Source organism: Numenius arquata, chromosome 20 (genome assembly GCF_964106895.1).
Source record: "Numenius arquata chromosome 20, bNumArq3.hap1.1, whole genome shotgun sequence".
Taxonomy (NCBI): Eukaryota; Metazoa; Chordata; class Aves; order Charadriiformes; family Scolopacidae; genus Numenius; species Numenius arquata.
This window is the reverse complement of record NC_133595.1, coordinates 1,241,837-1,261,110: the sequence shown is the minus strand read 5'-3', so window position 1 is coordinate 1,261,110 and position 19,274 is coordinate 1,241,837. Positions and strand designations below refer to the sequence as shown.

Below are 19,274 nucleotides of genomic sequence, written 5' to 3'. Positions count from 1 at the left end.
TCCTGTGAGCCCACCACTGAGTTGGTTTATCCGAAGACCCGCACGGTCGCAGCTCAATGGCAGAGCCTGGACTGGAAACCACAAACTGTTTCTTTCTATTCCCTTCTCTTCTAGGAATCTGAAGATCTGGGCAACTGCTTAGCCAGGAAATCAAATTTATATGAACACACATACTCGTATTGAGGACCCAATCGGAACTTTCAGATCTCTTATTTAAGAATAAGAGGTTTAAGTATTCTCTTATTTAAAAATTCCGCTTATACGGAATTTCTTGGATGGTTCTCAGCTGTCGGTCACAGGGGAAGCAATTCACCGCCATTTTCACTGCGCTGCAGCCAACATCCACACGGGAAATAAATTCAAGGAACTGGGGATTTTCTCTTCTCTTTGTTGCCACCAGCACAAGAAAAAGCAATTTTCCCTTTGTGCTCCCCGAGAAGGTGTCTCCGAGCCTGTGGGAGCTGGCAGAGCTGGACAGGGTGAAACGCTGCAGCCCCTCCGGCCACACTGGGAACGGGGAGGATCCCCGGAGGAGGGAGAGGCAGAAATCCAAGTGAGTAAGAGTCTGGAACAGGATTTACCTGGTTTGTACTGGTACACGGGTCCTTCACTGGAGCTCTCCGTGAAGCCGGAGTTTGCATCGGTTCCTTCTCCCTCTGAAACGCTCTCGGCGCCATTCCGGACAGGTTCTGCCTCCTGCTCGCCGTTTTCTTCCACAGGTTTCGCTTTTTTAAGCTCAGAGGGGTCTCTCTCCAGTTGAAACCCATGGCTCATTTTCTCCTGGTCAGATTCAAGTACTTTGTCACCTGAAAGGTCCTCTTCTACTTTAGGCTGGAAACACAGAGGTGACGTTAGAAACATCCTGCCAAAACTCAAAGCACGAGAAACGGCTCCTCATTTATTCATACGACATTTTTGTGCCTAACAGGAATGTGTGTGCATCTTACACATAGATCTGGAACAACCAGGTTATTTAGAGCTTTGTTCACGATAATTAAAAATATAACTGGAAAGACTTAGTGCTGCCCATGAAATCCCCAGGAGCTACTGGGATTGGAAGGAAGGAACTGTTGTGCTCTATAACACGAGAGCCATGAGCAATCCCAGCTCAGAAAGACAACCTCACTTCTTCTGCAGCTCACTGGGTACTTTACAGGGACACCACGTCGTTCTGGGGGATCCCTCCTTTAAATCTACGCTGCTAATTGGAGCAGATCCTAATGAAGAAGGTAATACAACACACAGCCACAACTTCAGCATCTCAGTTTCAGGAAAACTCCTTTAACAGCATCCCTGGCTGTTCCTTGTAGAACTCCCCGAGGACACAGCCTTGTTCTGCGTCCAGAGGAGGCAGCAGGAACGTGAGTCTTCCCGGAGAAATCCCAATGCGGCAAAAAGCATTAAAAAAAGGAAAGGCTTTGTTGAGGATGCTCCGGAAGAGGCTCTCGATCCTTTCGCCTCCCTGCCCACCGGCACTACATCCTAAAACGCTTTTTGAAGATTTTTTGAGGGAGTACCCTGAAAAATTAGCTTTGGTGAAAATGCCACATGGTCCAGGAGAGAAGATTCCTCTAATAAATGATGAAGAAAGTGTACAGAGTACAAATTCTCTGGCGCAGCCCCAGAAACACCCTCCTCTCTTGCTGGAGAAGGACCACAGGGATGCTTTTCACTTCCTTGGATTATCCAAGCATCAGCTTTCCCACTGCGCACAGAGCGGCTGTCACAGCGCGATACCCTGCACGGGAGCATTTTAAGCTCTTTTTCCCGCAGAAACAGAGGGGAGAGCACTCCTGTACCATTCCTGATGCGTAAAGGAGCCCATCTGCTGCAAACCCTCGCTTATACAGAGGATAAAGTGCCATCCCCCGGGCTCTGGAGTTACTCTGCAAACACACTTTTGGAGCGGGAAGGTTCAACGGTGTTTGTGGTGAGGGCGAGTTACGGAGGAAACAGCAGACAATTAATAACTGAAGATACACTTGGAGTGAAGCAGCAACGCTCCTCTGCGTCACATCTGGCCAACATCAGTTTTTACACAGGCACAGGGCAGTCTGAGTTTGTACATTTTTACTCTCACCCCCTCTATTCTAACCCCAATTTAACCCAGGATATCGATCAAAGAGGTTCCTCCTGCAATACCCCTACCAGAGCAGCAGCGAGGGAGATGTTCATTACTCATCTAATTACTGTCAAGGTGGTTTTGCCTGAAAACGTCAATCTTTTCCTTTCCCAGCTTCTCCATCAGGTGGTGGTTATCACGGAAACCAGCCTGCGGCCGTGACATCACAATGACATCACCAGAACCTACCAAAGGTCACCATGGTGGCTGGGACCCAACTGGGGCAGTGCCAAGGGGTTTAAATCCACTTTTATCTCACCCTTCACTGGAGGTTACACGTTCCTCAGTGTTGGGAGTCATTAAATTAGGTCAGAAGGAAGGAAACTGAAGAGTCTCAACAGGGAACACACTGAAAAGCTGGGGAATAATCACACTTCCCCCCCAAATCAGTCTGCTCTGGATCCCTGAGAGACAGCTAGGAAGCAACGTGTCTAAAATACAGTTTCAAGAGCAACATCATCATTAAATGTGGATAAATCAGGACTGTGGTTCCCTCTTACCTCCATTTCCGCCTCTATCCCCTCCTCAGTGGCTTGGGTCCGGTCTTTTGGTTTCTTCCACGTCTTTGGTGCAGTTACAGCTGTTTGGGCTGCAATGGAAGCGTACGTCTATTACAACACTGATTTACAGGGAGCGAATCCGGCCGTGGGGGATGCCTTTCCCTCCTGCGCTCCGGTTTTACATACAGGAAAATGGACAGTCGCGGCTTTGCGGAGGATTCGGCTCGATACAACCACTTTTTGTTTCAATGCGGTAATAACAAAGTCGTTAGTGTGACATTAACACACAGTAATTGTTTTACAAGTTGCTCATTCAAGCTGGAAATGGTACTTGCGATAAGTGAGGAGCTCGTTACCAACAGCGTAAGGATCACGCAGGGCAAAAGAAAACCTTCAGAAACTAGATTCTTTTTTCCAAAGATCAAGTATTATCTAGAAGATCGTTCTCAATATATTTTTCTCAAGGAGTATTACGAGAATTATAATATTAACCATAAACCATAACCGAGAACTGGCCAAAACTTCCAATTTCTCATCCAAAAGGACAACTCCTCCAATCCCACCAACCACTGGCTCTCCTCAGCTGGATTTATAGTTCAATTTAAGAGCAGGTTCACAACTCCACCATTCATTAATTTCCCCGGCCAAGCCATTCAAAGAAAACGCCGTAGAATATTTCTAAGATCAGCAGAGATTTTCTCCAATCACTTTTTTCCCCCCCTGAAGGCTGAAAGAAACCGCACAATATATTAAGAGGAGACAACCCCATTAATCCAATATGCTCGTAATTTGTTGCAAGTGCTACCAGCTTAAATTCTGACACCAGGCCCATGTGCGTATTTAAACAGAATCGATTCCGTGACTGAAGTTTACTGCAAACAGATTTCCAGCTCGAGCCTTCGGTTTCCAGCAGATACTGTGGAAAAAACGCAGCGTGAGCTTATTTTATCACAATAAAAGACAATTTTAAAAGGCTCTTCAACTAGGGAGAAATGAAAAGAGTGTTAATAACGGCCTGCTTTCTTCCTGTGGGCAAAGAGGGAGCTGGATTTGCCATGTTCCTGCTGCCCCAAAAGACACGGCCGAGGCCCAGCAGCGCCTTGACAGCGTTTCCCTGTTCGGGGGGCGACTACGGACGCGCAGAAACGCCGGGGGCTGCGGGACTCCCCGCGGCCAGCACCCTGGCCCCGGCCCAGGAGCTATCACCACCGAGAAGGGATTTTTCTCTTCATACCAAACACCACAAAAAGCAAAGGTAAAGAAAAGAAGTCTAATTCCAATATTCAAACAGGCACCAACATAGGTTAGGGATGGATCTTCTAGAAAGCACTACAGAGGAGAAGGATCTGGGAGTCCTGGTGGATAGTAAACTATCCATGAGGCAGCAATGTGCCCTTGTGGCCAAGAGGCCAATGGGATCCTGGGCTGCGTAGGGAAGAGTGTGGCCAGTAGGTGGAGGGAGGTCATTCTCCCCCTCTGCTCTGCACTGGTGAGGCCACAACTGGAATACTGCGTCCAGTTCTGGGCTCCCCAGTTCAAGAGAGACAGGGAACTACTGGAGAGAGTCCAGCGTGGGGCAACTAAGATGATTAAGGGATTGGAGTATCTCCCTGATGAGGAAAGGCTGAGAGAGCTGGGACTCTTTAGCCTGGAGAAGAGAAGGCTGAGGGGAGACCTTATCTATGTTTACAAGTACCTAAAGGGTGGGTTGAAGGAGGATGGAGCCGGACTCTTTTCAGTGGTTCCCAGCGACAGGACAAGGGGCAACAGGCACAAGCTGGAACACGGGAAGTTCCATTTAAATATGAGGAGAAACTTCTTTCCGGTGAGGGTGCCAGAGCCCTGGAACAGGCTGCCCAGGGAGGGTGTGGAGTCCCCTTCTCTGGAGATCTTCAAGCCCCACCTGGATGCAGCCCTGAGTGATGTGCTCTGGGCAACCCTGCTTTGGAAGGGGAGTTGGACTGGATGATCCCTAGAGGTCCCTTCCAACTCTGACAATTCCGTGATTCTGTGATCCGGCCGATCACAGAACGGGTGGTTCATGGAGGAGCTGGACAAACCCTGCAGGTCCTGCCCGCCCCGTCCATCGCAGCGCCCCACGGAGGGACGCTGAGCTCGGAGAGCAGGACAGAGCCCTGCTGCTGCCCTGGGCTCCTGGGGCAAAAAAGGAGAGAAAAGGCTGAGAAGTCACAGATTTCAAAACAGTTTTGACTTCGCAACCAGGGTTAAGCTTTTACTGCTGCCCGGAGACATTCACCGCACCCTCGCAGGAAAAACAGAGTTACTCTCCCTGTCCTGGGGTGAAATTGGGGCTGGGTAAGGACCAGGCGTCCACCAGGTGCTAATTTCTGTGATTTAGGAAAAATGTGGACCTGAGCGAGGCTCCACAGTTCCCTCCACCATGAAATCTGCTAAAATTTTGTGAAAATGTAGCGCTTTTCAAAAGTCGACCTGCTGTTTCAAGGCTGGACATCAAGCCCTGCTGCCACGACGCAATGCCTTCCTCTTTGGTGATGTCACTTCCACACTTTGGGAGGATTTCTTCAAGGAGGGGGGTCACATCTGCACAGTAATGACCTAAATAATGCCATAACCAAGTAATTTAATTGATTAACCCCAAAGATTTTCATTTGACAGAATTTCCCTCCATTTCTGCTCAAACCACGCTATGGAAAACACCCACAGCGTGAAATAACGTTTCATTTTTAAACGCACAGAAATAAACTCAGGATTTGGGGTTGGCAAAGCTTCGGGGTGTTTCCTTCCTCAGCTCTCAGGCTGTTAAAGTTATTGCTTCTCAAGAATACATTTTTTCCCCCCTTTTTTTGGCAAAAGAAAGCTATATGAGGGATGGGATTCTGCCGAGCCCAAACGAGTCGTGCAGCTTTTGCCTTGTTTTACCCGTGCGGATCCTTGCCCTGCTTTGGGGGTTCCCCGCCGGAGGGGGCTCGCCCGGGCGCTCGGCTTGTAGCCCCCACAGGGCAGCAGCCACCGCTTCACCCCGCGGTTTCGTAGCCCGGAGCCCCGCGCTGAGACCTGGCCGTGTTTGGGAGCTGGCTGGGGGAAAGTCAGATCTCCCGAGACCTTACGTAATTTTTCCCCTCTTAAAATAGCAGACAGTGGATTTTTTATTTTATTTATTTTTTTCTGTTGAGTTCTCATTTCTGCTACAGGAACTGACTCAACAGGAGAATTTATGCTAATGTGTGCCGAGAAAATTAAAGTGAGTTTAGGTGCCAACCCTCCCAAACCCAAAACCCAACCAGGACTATCTGAAAATTGAGTTTCAGCGGCGAGACACAACGTGAGCCACAGAGAAACCAAAAGGTAACGAGTGCAGTTTGGCCCCTGGCAAGGGAGGTCCATGCACACTCCTGGTCTTTTTCTTGATCTCCTGGTCCCCAAAAATTAAGCATTTTGCATAGAGACCAATAAGGAAATTCGTTCTCAAACGAAGGTTCATTTTTGCCTGTGTTCATGCGTTTCCAGAGCTGTTTTCCTCCCGCCCTGATGCGTCGGGGGGTAGTTTCTTTCTGTTGGAGAAGGGAGCCCAGCAGACCCCGAGTTCCCCTGTCTGACCGGCACCGAGAGCTCTGCTCGCTGCTGCTTATAAAAATAAGAGAGAATTAACAGGAGTGAAAATACTGATCTACATCAGAAGTCATATCTCATCTTTACGTCCTTGCCTATTTTATTCCGCTCTTTTAATTCTTTCTATTTTTAAGGTATTCCCCTTTTCTTTTATAATTGGAATTACAACACAAGCACAACTCCATCGCAAAACTCAACTGAATTAATCCTCCAGCTGCCGTAAGGACTGGGAAGAGTTAAAAAAAAAAATCCTTCTTTCCAGGCTATCCCAGCCATCGTTACTGGTGATAACGTCACCGCTGGGGAAATCTGCTCAGCAGACCCATTTCTGCAGCGACATCATGTTCTTCGGTGGGACATCTTTCTGCAGGGGATGCCCGAGATGCCCACGCCAGCGAGTCCAGAACCCAGCGAGCGAGACAGCAAAGGCCTCTCTGATGTGGGTGCCAACTGCTAAGTATAAATTAATACCAGCTCTTATATTTTTATTTTTCAGCCCATGTGCCATTAAAAACCAAAGCGAAGACTCACCATCGTCTTACAGCTCATGGGAAAGAAAACATATCCCAGTGGGTTATGGCAGCAAATCAAGAGAAAGGCGATACCTGATTTATGTTTCCGACTCTCCGGCTTTGGGTGCTGGAGATATTCCTCCAAGATATTTCCAGTTACTGCCCCAAGTTGCTTGGTTACAGCCCCCCCAGCTACGAAACCCAGGGCCTCTCAGTCAGTCGGGCTACTTTATATTGAAATACGACTCATAAACGAGCTCTGCAAGAAACAGCCCTTTGAATTTGATGCGTGTTAAGCTCCTCTGGCTCCCTCTGTTCCAGGAGCTCTGCCTGGGACAGACATCAGTCTCTTATTTTCCTCTTTCCCTCTCGTAATAGCCATGATGGAAAGATGACATCAAAGGTGGGCATCCAGAGCACGTCCTAATGGCTTCATGGTAGTGCCGCCTCCTTTAGAAATTCCACTCCACCACCACCATTTGTCCTCTTTTGTTCCCTGAGAAGTGCTGGTCCCTCACTGTGGCCGGCAAAGCCACTAGATATAAACCAGAATTTAATAACAAAAGCAACTGCGTGTCGTTGATGGCTTTTACCTGGAGCAATGGTTTCAGTAAGGATGGCGGGCTCAGAGCCCAGTTCCTCTCTTGATAATATCTGGAGTTTTTTTCCTTGTAACGAAGATAAGTAGGAATTAATTATTTTAAAAGCAGCGTGCTCTTGCCCTTTGCAGGTTAACAGCTCTGCCCACCCGGAGAACCTCCCGATGATCGTTCCTGAGCAGGAACGGGACCTGCTGCCTGCGCTCGCCATCGGGTGGACGCGTCTCCTCTAACCCCACGTTTTGCCGAATGCTCAGAACAGAAAACACACTCAGCAGCAAGAAACCAGACCCCAGGTACAACATCCTGCAAGCAGGACAAAAACCTGCAGTTCTCAGCGGTTTAATGCTCTGAGATGCAACAAATTTTCCCCATTTCGTAGGGAAATAAGCAAGAGCAGTGATGCTGGTGAGCAGTCTGCAGATGAACCGGCTGCCATCAGACACTGAGAAGGCACCACTAGAATTGCTATCTGCATTGTGCAGGCTAATATAACTCAAAGACATCAAGAGTAGATAGAATACAGCGTAAAATAAGAAGGAAAACCAAGCATACTCCAATTTCTGCAAAATAAGAAGAATACAACAGTGGTGCTCCTGTAGACATCCCCTCTAACCTTGGAAGTGTGGTGAAATCTGGTGGATACCAAGTGCCAGCAGGAAAGCAAGAGCAGAGGTTCCCCTAGACCCCCAAAGGCTCAGATCTGCTCAGCTCTTTTCCTCCTGAAAATTTCCTTTTCTCAGGCTGTAAAAAAGAACTGCTGGATAACGAAGATGGGGAAGGGAAAGCCTCTGAACACCCTTGTTCCTCTCTCCCTACAGAGCCTGATGGAGCAAAATCTCAAAGCATCGTTTCTCTGCCTGTTGGATAGAAGGTGTATTCTTTAAAGAACCTGAGGAACAAACAATTCCATTCATCCCTGAAAAGCTGCTGCCTCCATTGCAAAAATACGGGATCCACCTGCAAGTCTCCAGGTCAGGGAGGAGGGGGATTAACGGCTCGCTCAGAACCCCCCCAGTTTTTAGCCAGGCCAGGGTCTAACTATGAAAAGGCCTCTCGGGAATAAATGCTGCAGCAATTAGGTTATTCTCAGAGGTCCCGGGTGTGAGCAGTCTCCCAGCGAAGTCAGCTCAGCCACCATTAAAGGGAATAACGCGGGGTGATTTGTGACCAAACTGCTCCGTGTAAGTACACGCTTCTGCTGAAAACCCCGAAGAAATATTGCTAAAAGCGACAGAGCTGGCGCTTTCCAGCACGTGTTTGACAAGTTTCCCTTACCCCCATTTCTATTGTATCTCCAGAGATCATGAAAAAAAAGACTCTTGGCCTTTAGTCCAAGAAAAAAAAATATAAATATAGCCCTTTCTCCTTGCTCCTGAGGTTCAGCATCTGTATGTTCCGGTGCGTGGCAGAGAGAGGCGATTCCTCGTCCGGCCCAGAGGGACTCCTGAATTCGCAATCGCCTTCCCATTACGTGATTTAAATCTCTCTTTCCCCTCTCCAAGGAAGAATTGGAAAACTATTGCTCAAAAAAAGGTTGGCAGAGAAATGCAATGCAGTTCTACTTCCTTAAAGAAGGGGTAAAGCACAAAAAAACTGACTTGGGAGAGTATTTTGCTTTCCTTGAAGGACTGAGCTTTTAATAGCAATCAGAGTTTCAAGCGATCTTTTACGTGACTTGAGAAATATTTGTTTCTCCGTTGCCAAAGCCAGTGTGTGCTCTCCAGCCGACTGACACCAGAGCATTAAAATTCATCTTCTGCATCATTAAAAGCTCAAAACACTGTAAGTAATTTTTTTTTTTTTTTTTAATTTAAACTACAGGACATTACAAAGCAAGCAGTAATATTGCGAGCTGGAACCTGGCCGTGTAAAAACCTTATTTACAGGAAGAGTCTCATTTCTCTACTTTGTAAGGAAATTAATTTGTGTTATGAAGTAGCTCAGACTGAAAGAACAACAAGTGCCAGAGCAGTGAAATGACCCGAGTAAATTAAAAATAGAAAAAGATTAACAGCAAAAAAAAAAAAGCCTGTGGCTGGTTAGTGAAGGGATCTTTCCGATCTTCTCTAGATATTGGATTTTATTTAAGATCCGGCATATTGACCTAGCCCAGCGTTACACGAACATGGAACAAGGCCAATCGCAGCTTTTCATTTAATTCAATCCATAGCAGAGCGCAGCCCTCGATGCTACCGATGCCGTTCCACACCTCGCTCGCTTATGAAAGAATAAACTAAAACAAACTAAAAAAAAAATCCCCGTTTTAAACGTTACTTTAAAAAAAATTAAAAAAAATCACAACCTACTGTTTCTCCTTTGTTTCTTATCCAAACTTTACCAAATCCAAAGGACGTATTTAAATAAACAGCCTCAGCTTCGCAGCTCTGAAAGGACTGCAAAACAGGGCGTAAAAGGCGCGAGGCATTGAAATGCTTTCCCGCTGCTCGGGGCGCACAATGGCCACCATTATACTCCCTCCGGCAGCTACAGACAAGTCATTGATTGATTTAACTTCTTTTCCACACTTCCGTTTCCAGGAAGTCCTGAAGAAAAAGCAGTTTTCTATAGAGAATACGGCAAATAAAAAGACGCTGGTCTATATTAATGCATTAAACGCTAAACCCGCGGTGTGGCAGGACACGGAAACCAAGGGCAGACGACAACGCTCAGAGAAAATACCCTGGATTTTAAAAGACAGGTACAGAAATTTCAATTTTCAATTGTTTGTAACGAGTCCTTGCGCCTTCTGAACTAAAGCACCTCGTTTCCTGAAAATGTAAAGGCCAGCGGAATGAGAACAGCAGGGCGAGAAGGGAAATTCCGCTCAGGGGTTCCTTTGGAGAAGGAAAAGCAGATGCGCCGTTAATTAACGCCGGGCAGATTGAGGTGTGCAACGCGGCCCTTCAGTTGTTTGGAGGAGATTTAATGGTGCGTTTCATTTACCCACACGGTAACACCACCACACGATTTATAGCTGGGAACCCTCCCCCACCACCACTGGTATCCAAAAAGCATTGGCTGGGAAGGTTCATCCGGAGACTCCGAGGTCTGAGGGTTCAGTTGGTTGAGGAGCAGGTTGGTAAATCCCGAGCAGCAGGTCCCCAGACCCACCGCTCGGAGGGACAGAACATGAGCAGCACCTTGGGACACCTCCCACCAGACCTGGTTGCTCCAAGCCCCCTCCAACCTGGCCTTGAACCCCTCCAGGGATGGGGCAGCCACAGCTTCTCTGGGCAACCTGGGCCAGGCTCTCACCACCCTCACAGCAAAGAAGTTCTTCCCCACATCTCATCTCCATCTCCCCTCTTTCAGGGTCAAACCCTTCCCCCTCCTCCTATGGCTCCCCTCCCTCATCCAGAGTCCCTTCCCAGCTTTCCTGGAGCCCCTTGAGGGACTGGAAGGGGCTCCAAGGTCTCCCCGGAGCCTTCTCTTCTCCAGGCTGAACCCCCCCAGCTCTCTCAGCCTGTCCTCACAGCAGAGGGGCTCCAGCCCTCGGGTCATCAGCAATCACAATAGTTGTCATACAGCACAATCAGACTTTTTTTGGCAGGTAGAAACACAAACATCTGATGGAGGAAGAACCCCAAAGACCTCTTTTCCTTCACCCTCCAGTCTACCACAGGCAGCCACGGTCCCAACGCTTACCTGGGACAGGACTCTTGCTCGAGTTCAAACTCTGAGCCTCTGTGCTCTCCTCCGGTTGCCCATCTGCTTCCGTCTCTTCCTTCTTCTCAGCATCTTTTACCTCTTCGGTAAGAGTAGTTCTTGTGCTCTCCTCTCCTTCTAAATCTCCCTGGACAACAGGGAGGGCACTGGGAGGTGGAAGAGGAGGTGGAGAAGGAGTCGTAGTGGTAACAGCAGCAGCAGCAACAGAAACGGGGGGCGAAGGGGGCGGCGGGGTGGGAGGTGGGGTGGGAGGAGGAGAGGGAGCAGCGTGAAGGGCGCTGGAAGGCGACACGCTCTCCCCTTCTGCTGGAGCCGCTTCGGGGGGCTCCAGCTCAACAGTCAACGGTGCCACCTCCGCCTGGGCTACATCTGCCACGCTCTCCGCAGCAGTTACTTGTTCACTAACTCCGTTCATTTCATTAATTAGATTAGTACTAGCAGTCACTGGGATATCACTAGATGCTACACTACTCGGCTCCTTGCACGCCTCGGCATCGGCCTCCTCCGCTGGGGAAGGGCCCGCCGTGGCCGTGCAGGGGGCGGCACTAGGGATAGGCATTGCCTCCTCTTTGGGGGAAGCCAGTTCACATTTCTCCTCTGAGTCAGCCGTGAACGTGGGTTTGCTGGGAACGGCGACGACAGCAGCAGCAGCAGCAGCAGAAACAACTGCGACGGGAGCAGTCGGGGTCGGCGATGGAGCAAGAGGAAGTTCTGGTGGGGTTTCCACTGAGGTGGCCTCGGGCATCTGGCCAGCTTGATCTTTTTTCTCTCCAGCAGGTTCTGGTCTGAGGACTGGAGAAGGTGGTTTTAATACTGGATCTGGTTTTGGCTTCTCTTCTGGGAAAGAAAAATAAACACAACCAACGTTAGAAGCAGCAGGTCAACTCATTCTCCTTGACCATACCTCAGCCACCGCGGCTGCCCTTGCCTGGGTTCTGCTCGCCACTCAAGGAGCTCCGAGGAAGACACCAGGAGCACCTGAAGTGAATCTTTGCATCTAAAGGGGAAGTCCAGACAGCCCAAACCCGGCAAATCTGAAAATGCAACTGCTGCTTCTGTTTTGCTGAAGGCAGGTTTGCAGTGAAGGGCCGTGCTCTACAGAAAAGCCTTATCTTACAAAATGTGGATTTTTTTGCAGAAACAACTGCTGAAAATAGATTTTTTTCTTGACAGAAATTACAGAAGACAAAAATACACTTTACTTGGATTCTGCCTCAAAGGAGCCTGGGGATTTAACACCCAGACCTGGGCAAACCGATACACTGGGGAGAGCACCGGTGACCTGCAGGGACTCTCTGCCACCGTCCCCTGTCTGTAAAACAGGGGACTGTAAAACTCCTCCCCGACTGACGTTGGGCTGTTCTTTTACGTGTGCCGTGTGTCACACCATCGCTAATACCTGATGTGCGTCTCGTTTATTTTTCTACTTACTATTTCTCAACGCCATCGCCCATCAACCCATCAGACTGAAGGACACAACCCCCTTTCTTTGTTCTGAGTTTCAGCAAAGACACTTTTTCCCAAAGGAAAACAAAACCACAAAGGGGTTTAAGCTCAGTGGCCACCAAAGAACAGCACCACCACCTCTAGATGTTTGTGGGCTCTGGGTATCAAGCAGGGTGGGGAAAACACAGTGAAATATGCACCTGTACCACACCAAACCCCAAATGCTGTGTGCAGAGAAATCCCATAGAACCATAGATGGTTTGGGTTGGAAGGGACCTTAAAGATCATCCAGTGCCACCCCCTGCCCTGGGCAGGGACACCTCCCACCGGACCGGGTCCCTCAAAGTCCCATCCAACTTGGCCTTGAACCCCTCCAGGGATCTTCTGATCAGCAACAGACTTTGCGATACCATCCCTGCCATGACCATCAGGCAGCTCCCAAAGGTCTACTGCAACTCCACTTAACACATTTATTCCCACTTCTTTTGAACAAAATATGATCCGGGAGTAGCAGAGATCCTCCTCCCTCTCTCCCACCCGCAATTTGATGACAGGATGATAAAATCTTATTTAGGAAAACACCTCTGTGCTAGAACTCCATAGGACAGATGAGATGGAATCTCTCCAAGTCAATGACATCGAAGGCAGGGACTCAAGGCTCCGGCTCTTCATCACTGTAACGAGGTCCTAGGCTTTGTCTGTCCCTGGGGGGAGCCCTGCTCTGCTCCTTCCACGCAAAGTGTCCCGAGGCTCTCTGAGCTCTGACGCACCAGGGACACTGCCAGGACACCAAACAACAACTCTGGAAAACCCAGAGGCACAAACCTCCCTGGTCAGATTAGGAAACCAGTGGCTACAACCAACCCCAAATCACCAAAATTGAGGTAGAACTGAAGAGGTGTGGCTTTGCTTGAACTTTCCCAGCTCTGTTGGGTTTCCATTTGGGGCTTGGTCAACAGAGAGGCTGAAGGGAAAGGGTTTTTGAAGGAGAACCCGTCTGGAACCCCTTGGAGCATCAAGTCCCATCTTTAGGAATAGTTGGAGCAACGAAGAACTTTGCTTCCAGCAGCCTTACAGCGAGGACCACGGCCAAAGCAGTAGTTTATCAATTTAATGAGGCACGAAGGGAGGCGGCTTCGGATGATAAATGAGGAAAAATGATGGGAGAAAGTATCCCAACAGCTGATTTTAACTCTGAAGGCTCCAAGGAAGGCTCCAAAGGACCCAGGAACTGGTTTGGAAAAGAAAATGCGTCACCTCTGATTTCTGGAACATACTTTGCCGAGAACTCACGGAGTGTTCCTGACATTTACAGCTCCTCTAAACAACTGCCTGGGTATTCTCTCCCTGGAGGCAAATGAGATTGCTCAAAAAAAAAAAAAAAAAAAAGGCATTTGAAGTGTCTAAAAAAACATTCCGAGAGATAAAAAAAACACAGCAAAAATATACATACTTGAAACCCAGTGGTTTAAACACACTTTCTTCAAACTACACCTTATTTGGCCAATATATGGCCACCGACACAGGCTGTGTGTGCAAAAATCAAGGAGCAAAGTCATTTGAGGAGGGGGGATTTCAGAAGAACGATGAGCAGATTTGGCTAACGAGAAATCGTAACTTGACCGACCATCCCCAGGAACAAACCTCTAAGTCCTGGCCAAGGAACATCCATCCCTGCCAACTGTTACCGGAACAACGGGAAACAACATACAGTGGGGAAGGGAAAATAAAAATCAATGCAATTCACCCAAACCGAATCAGATCCCTCCTCATAAACACGCCAAGACCATTCCTCGCATTATATTCAGGAATTATTTACGGGAAGCGCTGAACTGTTCAGGAGGAAAGTTTGCTCCATCGATAGATTATTTTTTTAAAAACCTCCAGATAAATACAAATCTTGTAAAATGACTCTTCATTAGGGACACTTCCACAAACCCAGCGGGATGGACGGACAGACGGTCGCCATCTCCTCCGTGCTCAGACCCCAGAGAGGGAGCCGGGTCGCAGGGCGGTCACCGGGTGGTCGCGGTGGCCAAGGTTGCCCAGGGTGGTGCATGGGCCCGATTTTCCTGGATACGGGAATTGATTTCTGCTCCGCAATGTTTATCTGGAAATAATGGCTGGGCTCGCTGCCAGTTTTCCATCTCTTGTCCCGCTGCAAACATCGTCGAGGCGAATCCGACGCCGGCTCCGCAGGCAGATTTTGGAGCACACGTTACGGAGTCGTTGCCAGCCGAGGGGCTCCAAGGTCTCCAAACTCCGGGACCTGACATCAATCTATTTTCCACAAACCGTGTTACATATTCCCCATCTCTGCTACACTGCAGGGTTTGGAAAGAGGTTTGAAAATAATAATAATGATACTCCAGACACCCCACTGAACCCGTGCAAGCCGAGTAAATGCGGACGGCTCTGATTTTATACACAATTATACCCCATTAGAACCTCTGCACCCCGCTGGCCACGGCCAGGGTCCCGCACGCCCTGCCATGGGCTGGACCTAAATCCTCCAACAACACCCTTGTCTCCTGCAGCCTGGCCGATATATAGGCACCGGGGCACCTATAGGAACCACGGCTGACTCCCTGCCCCTAAATAATGCCATTTTTCAAGCTGTTATAGCAGCAATTCCTACATTCCTCCAAATCATCTATGAATTTTGAAGCCTGAGAAAAGCCAGAAGCTGCTTTAAAAGCACCAAATGTCCGCCTTTTAAAGAAAACACACGGATATTAAATGCAGCGCAATCCCAAATTGGGCCTCGCTAATGACTTCAACGCAAAAATAACAGGGACTGGAGATACTGGCAGGGAGAAAACTCCAGCGGCCGGGGCTGCCGGCTCCGCAGCCGCTGCATCCCCGTCCCCCAGCCCGGGGAACGGGCCAAACCCTGCGCGTGGTTATAAATAACTGCGAAACGACGGCTGAACGGCACAGACCCGGAATGAGAGCTTTCTACCGAAATTCAACCCACGCAAACGAGCGCGAGAGGTGAAGGGCACAAGGGAGAAACCGATCCACAGGATAAGCAAAGCAAAGGGGTCTTAAGCAAGCAAAAATACTCACTTTAATAAATATTTGCTTAAGAAAGCCCTGCAACCCCATCTACGGCTATTTTTATTTTGGAACAAAAATCCCAACGCCAGGCCCAAAGTAAAACACTATTTCGATACCTTGGCTCGAATTTCTGGAAAGACGTGTCCCCCCGAGTCGCTTTGGGGGGGGGCTTAAATAAATAATTTTCATGGTGTCTAAACTTCCTTCACCTTTGACTCGCTCTGTGCCGTGTCCCCCCCGGATCCCCCCGCCCCGAGGCCGCGGTCCAGCGCCGCTGGTGTCACTGCAGGGCTCGCTCTCTGCAGCGCTTACATAAACGAGGCTCTTCGGCAATTTTTGGACTGGAACAAATGTTCGAATCTTTCTGGGATGGAACGGAGATAAACACAGGAAAGCTCCTCAGCGCTACGTCTCAGCTCAAGCCCTCATTTATATTTAAACCAGCGCAGTCGGGACCACGTAATAAAGACCTAAATAATAGGTCTAAATAAAGACCAGTTACTTCCAGTTTACTTCCAGTTGCCTACGGAGGGATTAAGTTAAAGAGAGAAGAGGGAGAAGACTCGCTTGTCCTGGAAATACAAGTTTTCATACGCAGGGTTGAAATAACGTAAAGTGCTGGGGTTTCTGGTTCAGCTGGAAAGGGCAGATGCAGTTTGGTGCCGCCATCGCGGTTGTCAGGTCCTGGTGGCACCAGGCACCTCCGAGCGTGTCCCTGGCAGCGAGGGGACAGGGACACCGCCACAGGCTGTTTGATTTGTGTTCAACCCACCCGCACCCCTTCCAGGTGACAGGGACAGCTACGTTGTGCACAAAGATCTAGACAAAGTCCCGTTTTGGGTGGGAGACGGGACCAGACAATCTCTAAAACGTCCCTTTTCGACCATTTCCAGCCGCTGCAGCAGCCTAGAGGTGTATCCGTGGAATGGCTTCCACTGAGGGAAAGCCCTGAACTCTACGGCTATAAAAGAGCAACATTTTCAGTAAGTTTTAGAGTCTGACCCAAATTAGCCTCAGGGATACATAGTCCCTTCCCTCCCGAACAGCAGCCGTGCTGCCATTCGGATCCGTGACACCTGAAGCATCAGAGGCAGCTTCTCTCCCTCTTTCCTAGAGCTGCGCTTCTCTGGGGCTTAGGGGTTTTTCGAGCAAATACTCTGAAAAAGGGTCTCGGCAGGCTCAAAGTTTCCAGGCAGCTCAGGAGTAGGAGACGGCACTTCCCGACATTCCCGTGCACGTCGTTCCAGGCAGAAACCTCACAGGCTGCCCCGCGGTGAACAACCGGAGAGCAAACAGCGGCGTCACCCCCCTGTTCCAGCCCCGAGCCCGCGACACCACGGCATATACACGGCATTAACGACAGCTTCTTAACGGCTTTTAGGTGGCTCTGAAATGTCAGTGTGGGAAGAGACTTGGCACCCTCCATCCTCCCTCCCGGGACACCCTTTCTTTAAAAAAACTTAAAAAAAAAAATCTCCCTTCCAAGGTATATTCTTAGATGTGACAAGGAAACGGGATCAACTTTAAGAAACTTTTTCCATCCGTGCCGTTTTTACTGAAGTCAGCAATATTTGTTATGAGATGCTTTTTATTTAATAATTAAAATCTCCTGTGTGCTGTAGGACACAGGAGCAGCTCTGGAGGAGCCACAGGATGCTCTGGTTACGTGCCATCGCTATGGCTAATTACCCAAAGCCTCTAACTAAGAGCATTTTCCTGACAACACACTTGTTCCTGAAGAACGGCACGTGGGCGAGAGGAGGTTCGCGCTTCTAGGTTTCTAGTGAAACAACTTTTAGGACATATAAGCTTGAATACAATTATTTTTAAGCAGTTTCACGTTGGCAAATTTGAATTAATTCCCTTAGCAACACATTGCTGAAGTGTTCCACTGGAGGAAAAGAAGTCCCTCCCCTCCTCTTTCTGCTGACGGCTTGTCTCCGTGCCAAAAATATTCAAAACTAAAACAAGAAAGGAGGCGGGGGAAAAAATCGCTAAAAATAATCCGGAAGGAAATATCCATGGACAAACCTTGCTTGGGGCTGGCGGTGGCGGGGGTGCTGGCGGCGGGAGGGGTGTTCTCCGCGGTCCCATAGACCCCGGGGCCGTGCTCGGGGACCTGGCTGGGCGGCTGCTGGGACTGGAAGTACAAAAAAGGGTGATAATGAGCGTGCGAACATCAAACTAGCACCAGGGAGCACAAGCAAGGGCGCGGGGAGGGAGAGGCAAGAAAAGCAAAAGGTGGGGAAAATAAAGAGGAAAGATACACAGACCCGTTGAGTAAATTAAAAAAGTACATGGGAAAGGGAGGGAGGAAAAGGCAGCAGGAAAAGGGGCAAAAGAGACGATTACTGTTGACAACAGCAAAAGAGAGAGAGCACAGCACAGTTATTAACACACGTCAGTCTCCGAACGCTTCCTCCAAGAGCAGCAGAAAACACTTCTCTGTGAGGCCTGCAAAAAGTCAGATAAACACCAAAAAAAAGACTCCTGGACCTCTCTGTAATTCTGAAAGTTTGCTTTCTGGACACAGCTCCTCTCCCACCTGATTGGTTATTTCAAACTCCTTTGATATTTTATATATATATATTTATTTAATTTTATTTAATTTAATTATATATAGATAAGGGGTACGTATGTATGTATGAATAGTGTATATACTAATAGTGTATATTTGTATCCTAATATAGATACATACGTATGTGTGGACATATATATCATAATACTCGTTATCACAGAGGGGAAATAATCCAGATTGGTTGTATCTGTGTGGTCACATGAAAAAAACCCCATCCGATGCCTTGTACGAACAGAGTGCGGGATGGTACCTGCTGGGTAACGTGAGAATAAAACCAGTTGTGCACCAGTCCAAGGGGAGCAGGAGGAGCTGGTTCCCAACCAGCGCGGGGTGAGCCTGAGATTTCCTGTATCTAAACCCAAAACTGGAGCCCAGCAGAGTCACAAAACTGAAAAACCCACGGGCTGTTGCAGAGACCACAGATTTTACTTATGTCCCCACCATCAACGGGACAAACGCTTCACTTGTGTTCATGAAGGTTCCATAAAGACAGAAAAAATCCCTCGTATTTTATCTCAGAATTTAAGATTCTCATTTAAGAAGATCTCGGGTAAGAGGAAGTAACTGCACCAAACTCCCTCACACCGACGGATAAAGGGCTCGTGAACCCGAGGGTGAACATCGATGGGACAAGTCAACTATTCACATTTGGAAAATGCCCTTAAACATGCATCAGGGACCACACAAAGAAGAAAACAGGGCTAAATTTAAATGTAATCATCTAACGTGGAAAGCCGGGCGGATCTCTGGGGGTGCTGCTCTCACCCGGCCACAGAATATCCACGGGAAAAGGGATTTTTAAACAATCAAAGCAAAGCAGAGTGCCCAAGGCACCGGTGTCTCATTCCTCCTTGCGGACAGGCTGTCAGAAATCCAGGCAAAACCTAGTTCGCTAAAAAACGAAACTCTCTGGCGACTTGTTCCTCTTCCTGGGACTCTTTTTTTCCCCTCCCGTTTCCAGCTTTTCCAGCTCTTGCATCTGAACAGTGCAGGATAAAGAGTGAATTATCTTCAATATGCTGTTTTTCACCGTTTCAGGCAGCAGAGGGGTAAGGGGGGACTGTGACAAAGCACAGCTGGAAAAATAAAAATAGCAATCCAAGCAAGCGGAGTGAAGGGCTGAGATTTATTCGGGATGGCTCCTCTTCCAAGAGGGAGCCCGAGGAGGTGGGCCGGGCTCTGGCTGACAACGGTGTC

At 48.6% G+C, this 19,274-nt stretch overlaps 1 protein-coding gene across 12 annotated transcripts in view; it reads right to left on the bottom strand.

The window, feature by feature from the left end:
• EIF4G3 (eukaryotic translation initiation factor 4 gamma 3) overlaps positions 1-19,274 on the bottom strand; it is a 160,898-nt gene that overhangs the window by 36,761 nt on the left and 104,863 nt on the right. For 7 of the 12 annotated variants that reach the window (XM_074161667.1, XM_074161675.1, XM_074161669.1 and 4 more), the window contains 4 exons: positions 17,531-17,633; positions 10,973-11,830; positions 2,623-2,711; positions 582-831 (listed from right to left, as the gene is read on the bottom strand). In XM_074161667.1, coding sequence (XP_074017768.1) covers positions 582-831; positions 2,623-2,711; positions 10,973-11,830; positions 17,531-17,633 — 1,300 coding nt within the window. The remainder of the gene's footprint in view (positions 1-581; positions 832-2,622; positions 2,712-10,972; positions 11,831-17,530; positions 17,634-19,274) is intronic. The other 5 variants (XM_074161671.1, XM_074161673.1, XM_074161677.1 and 2 more) reach the window with 1 other exon arrangement.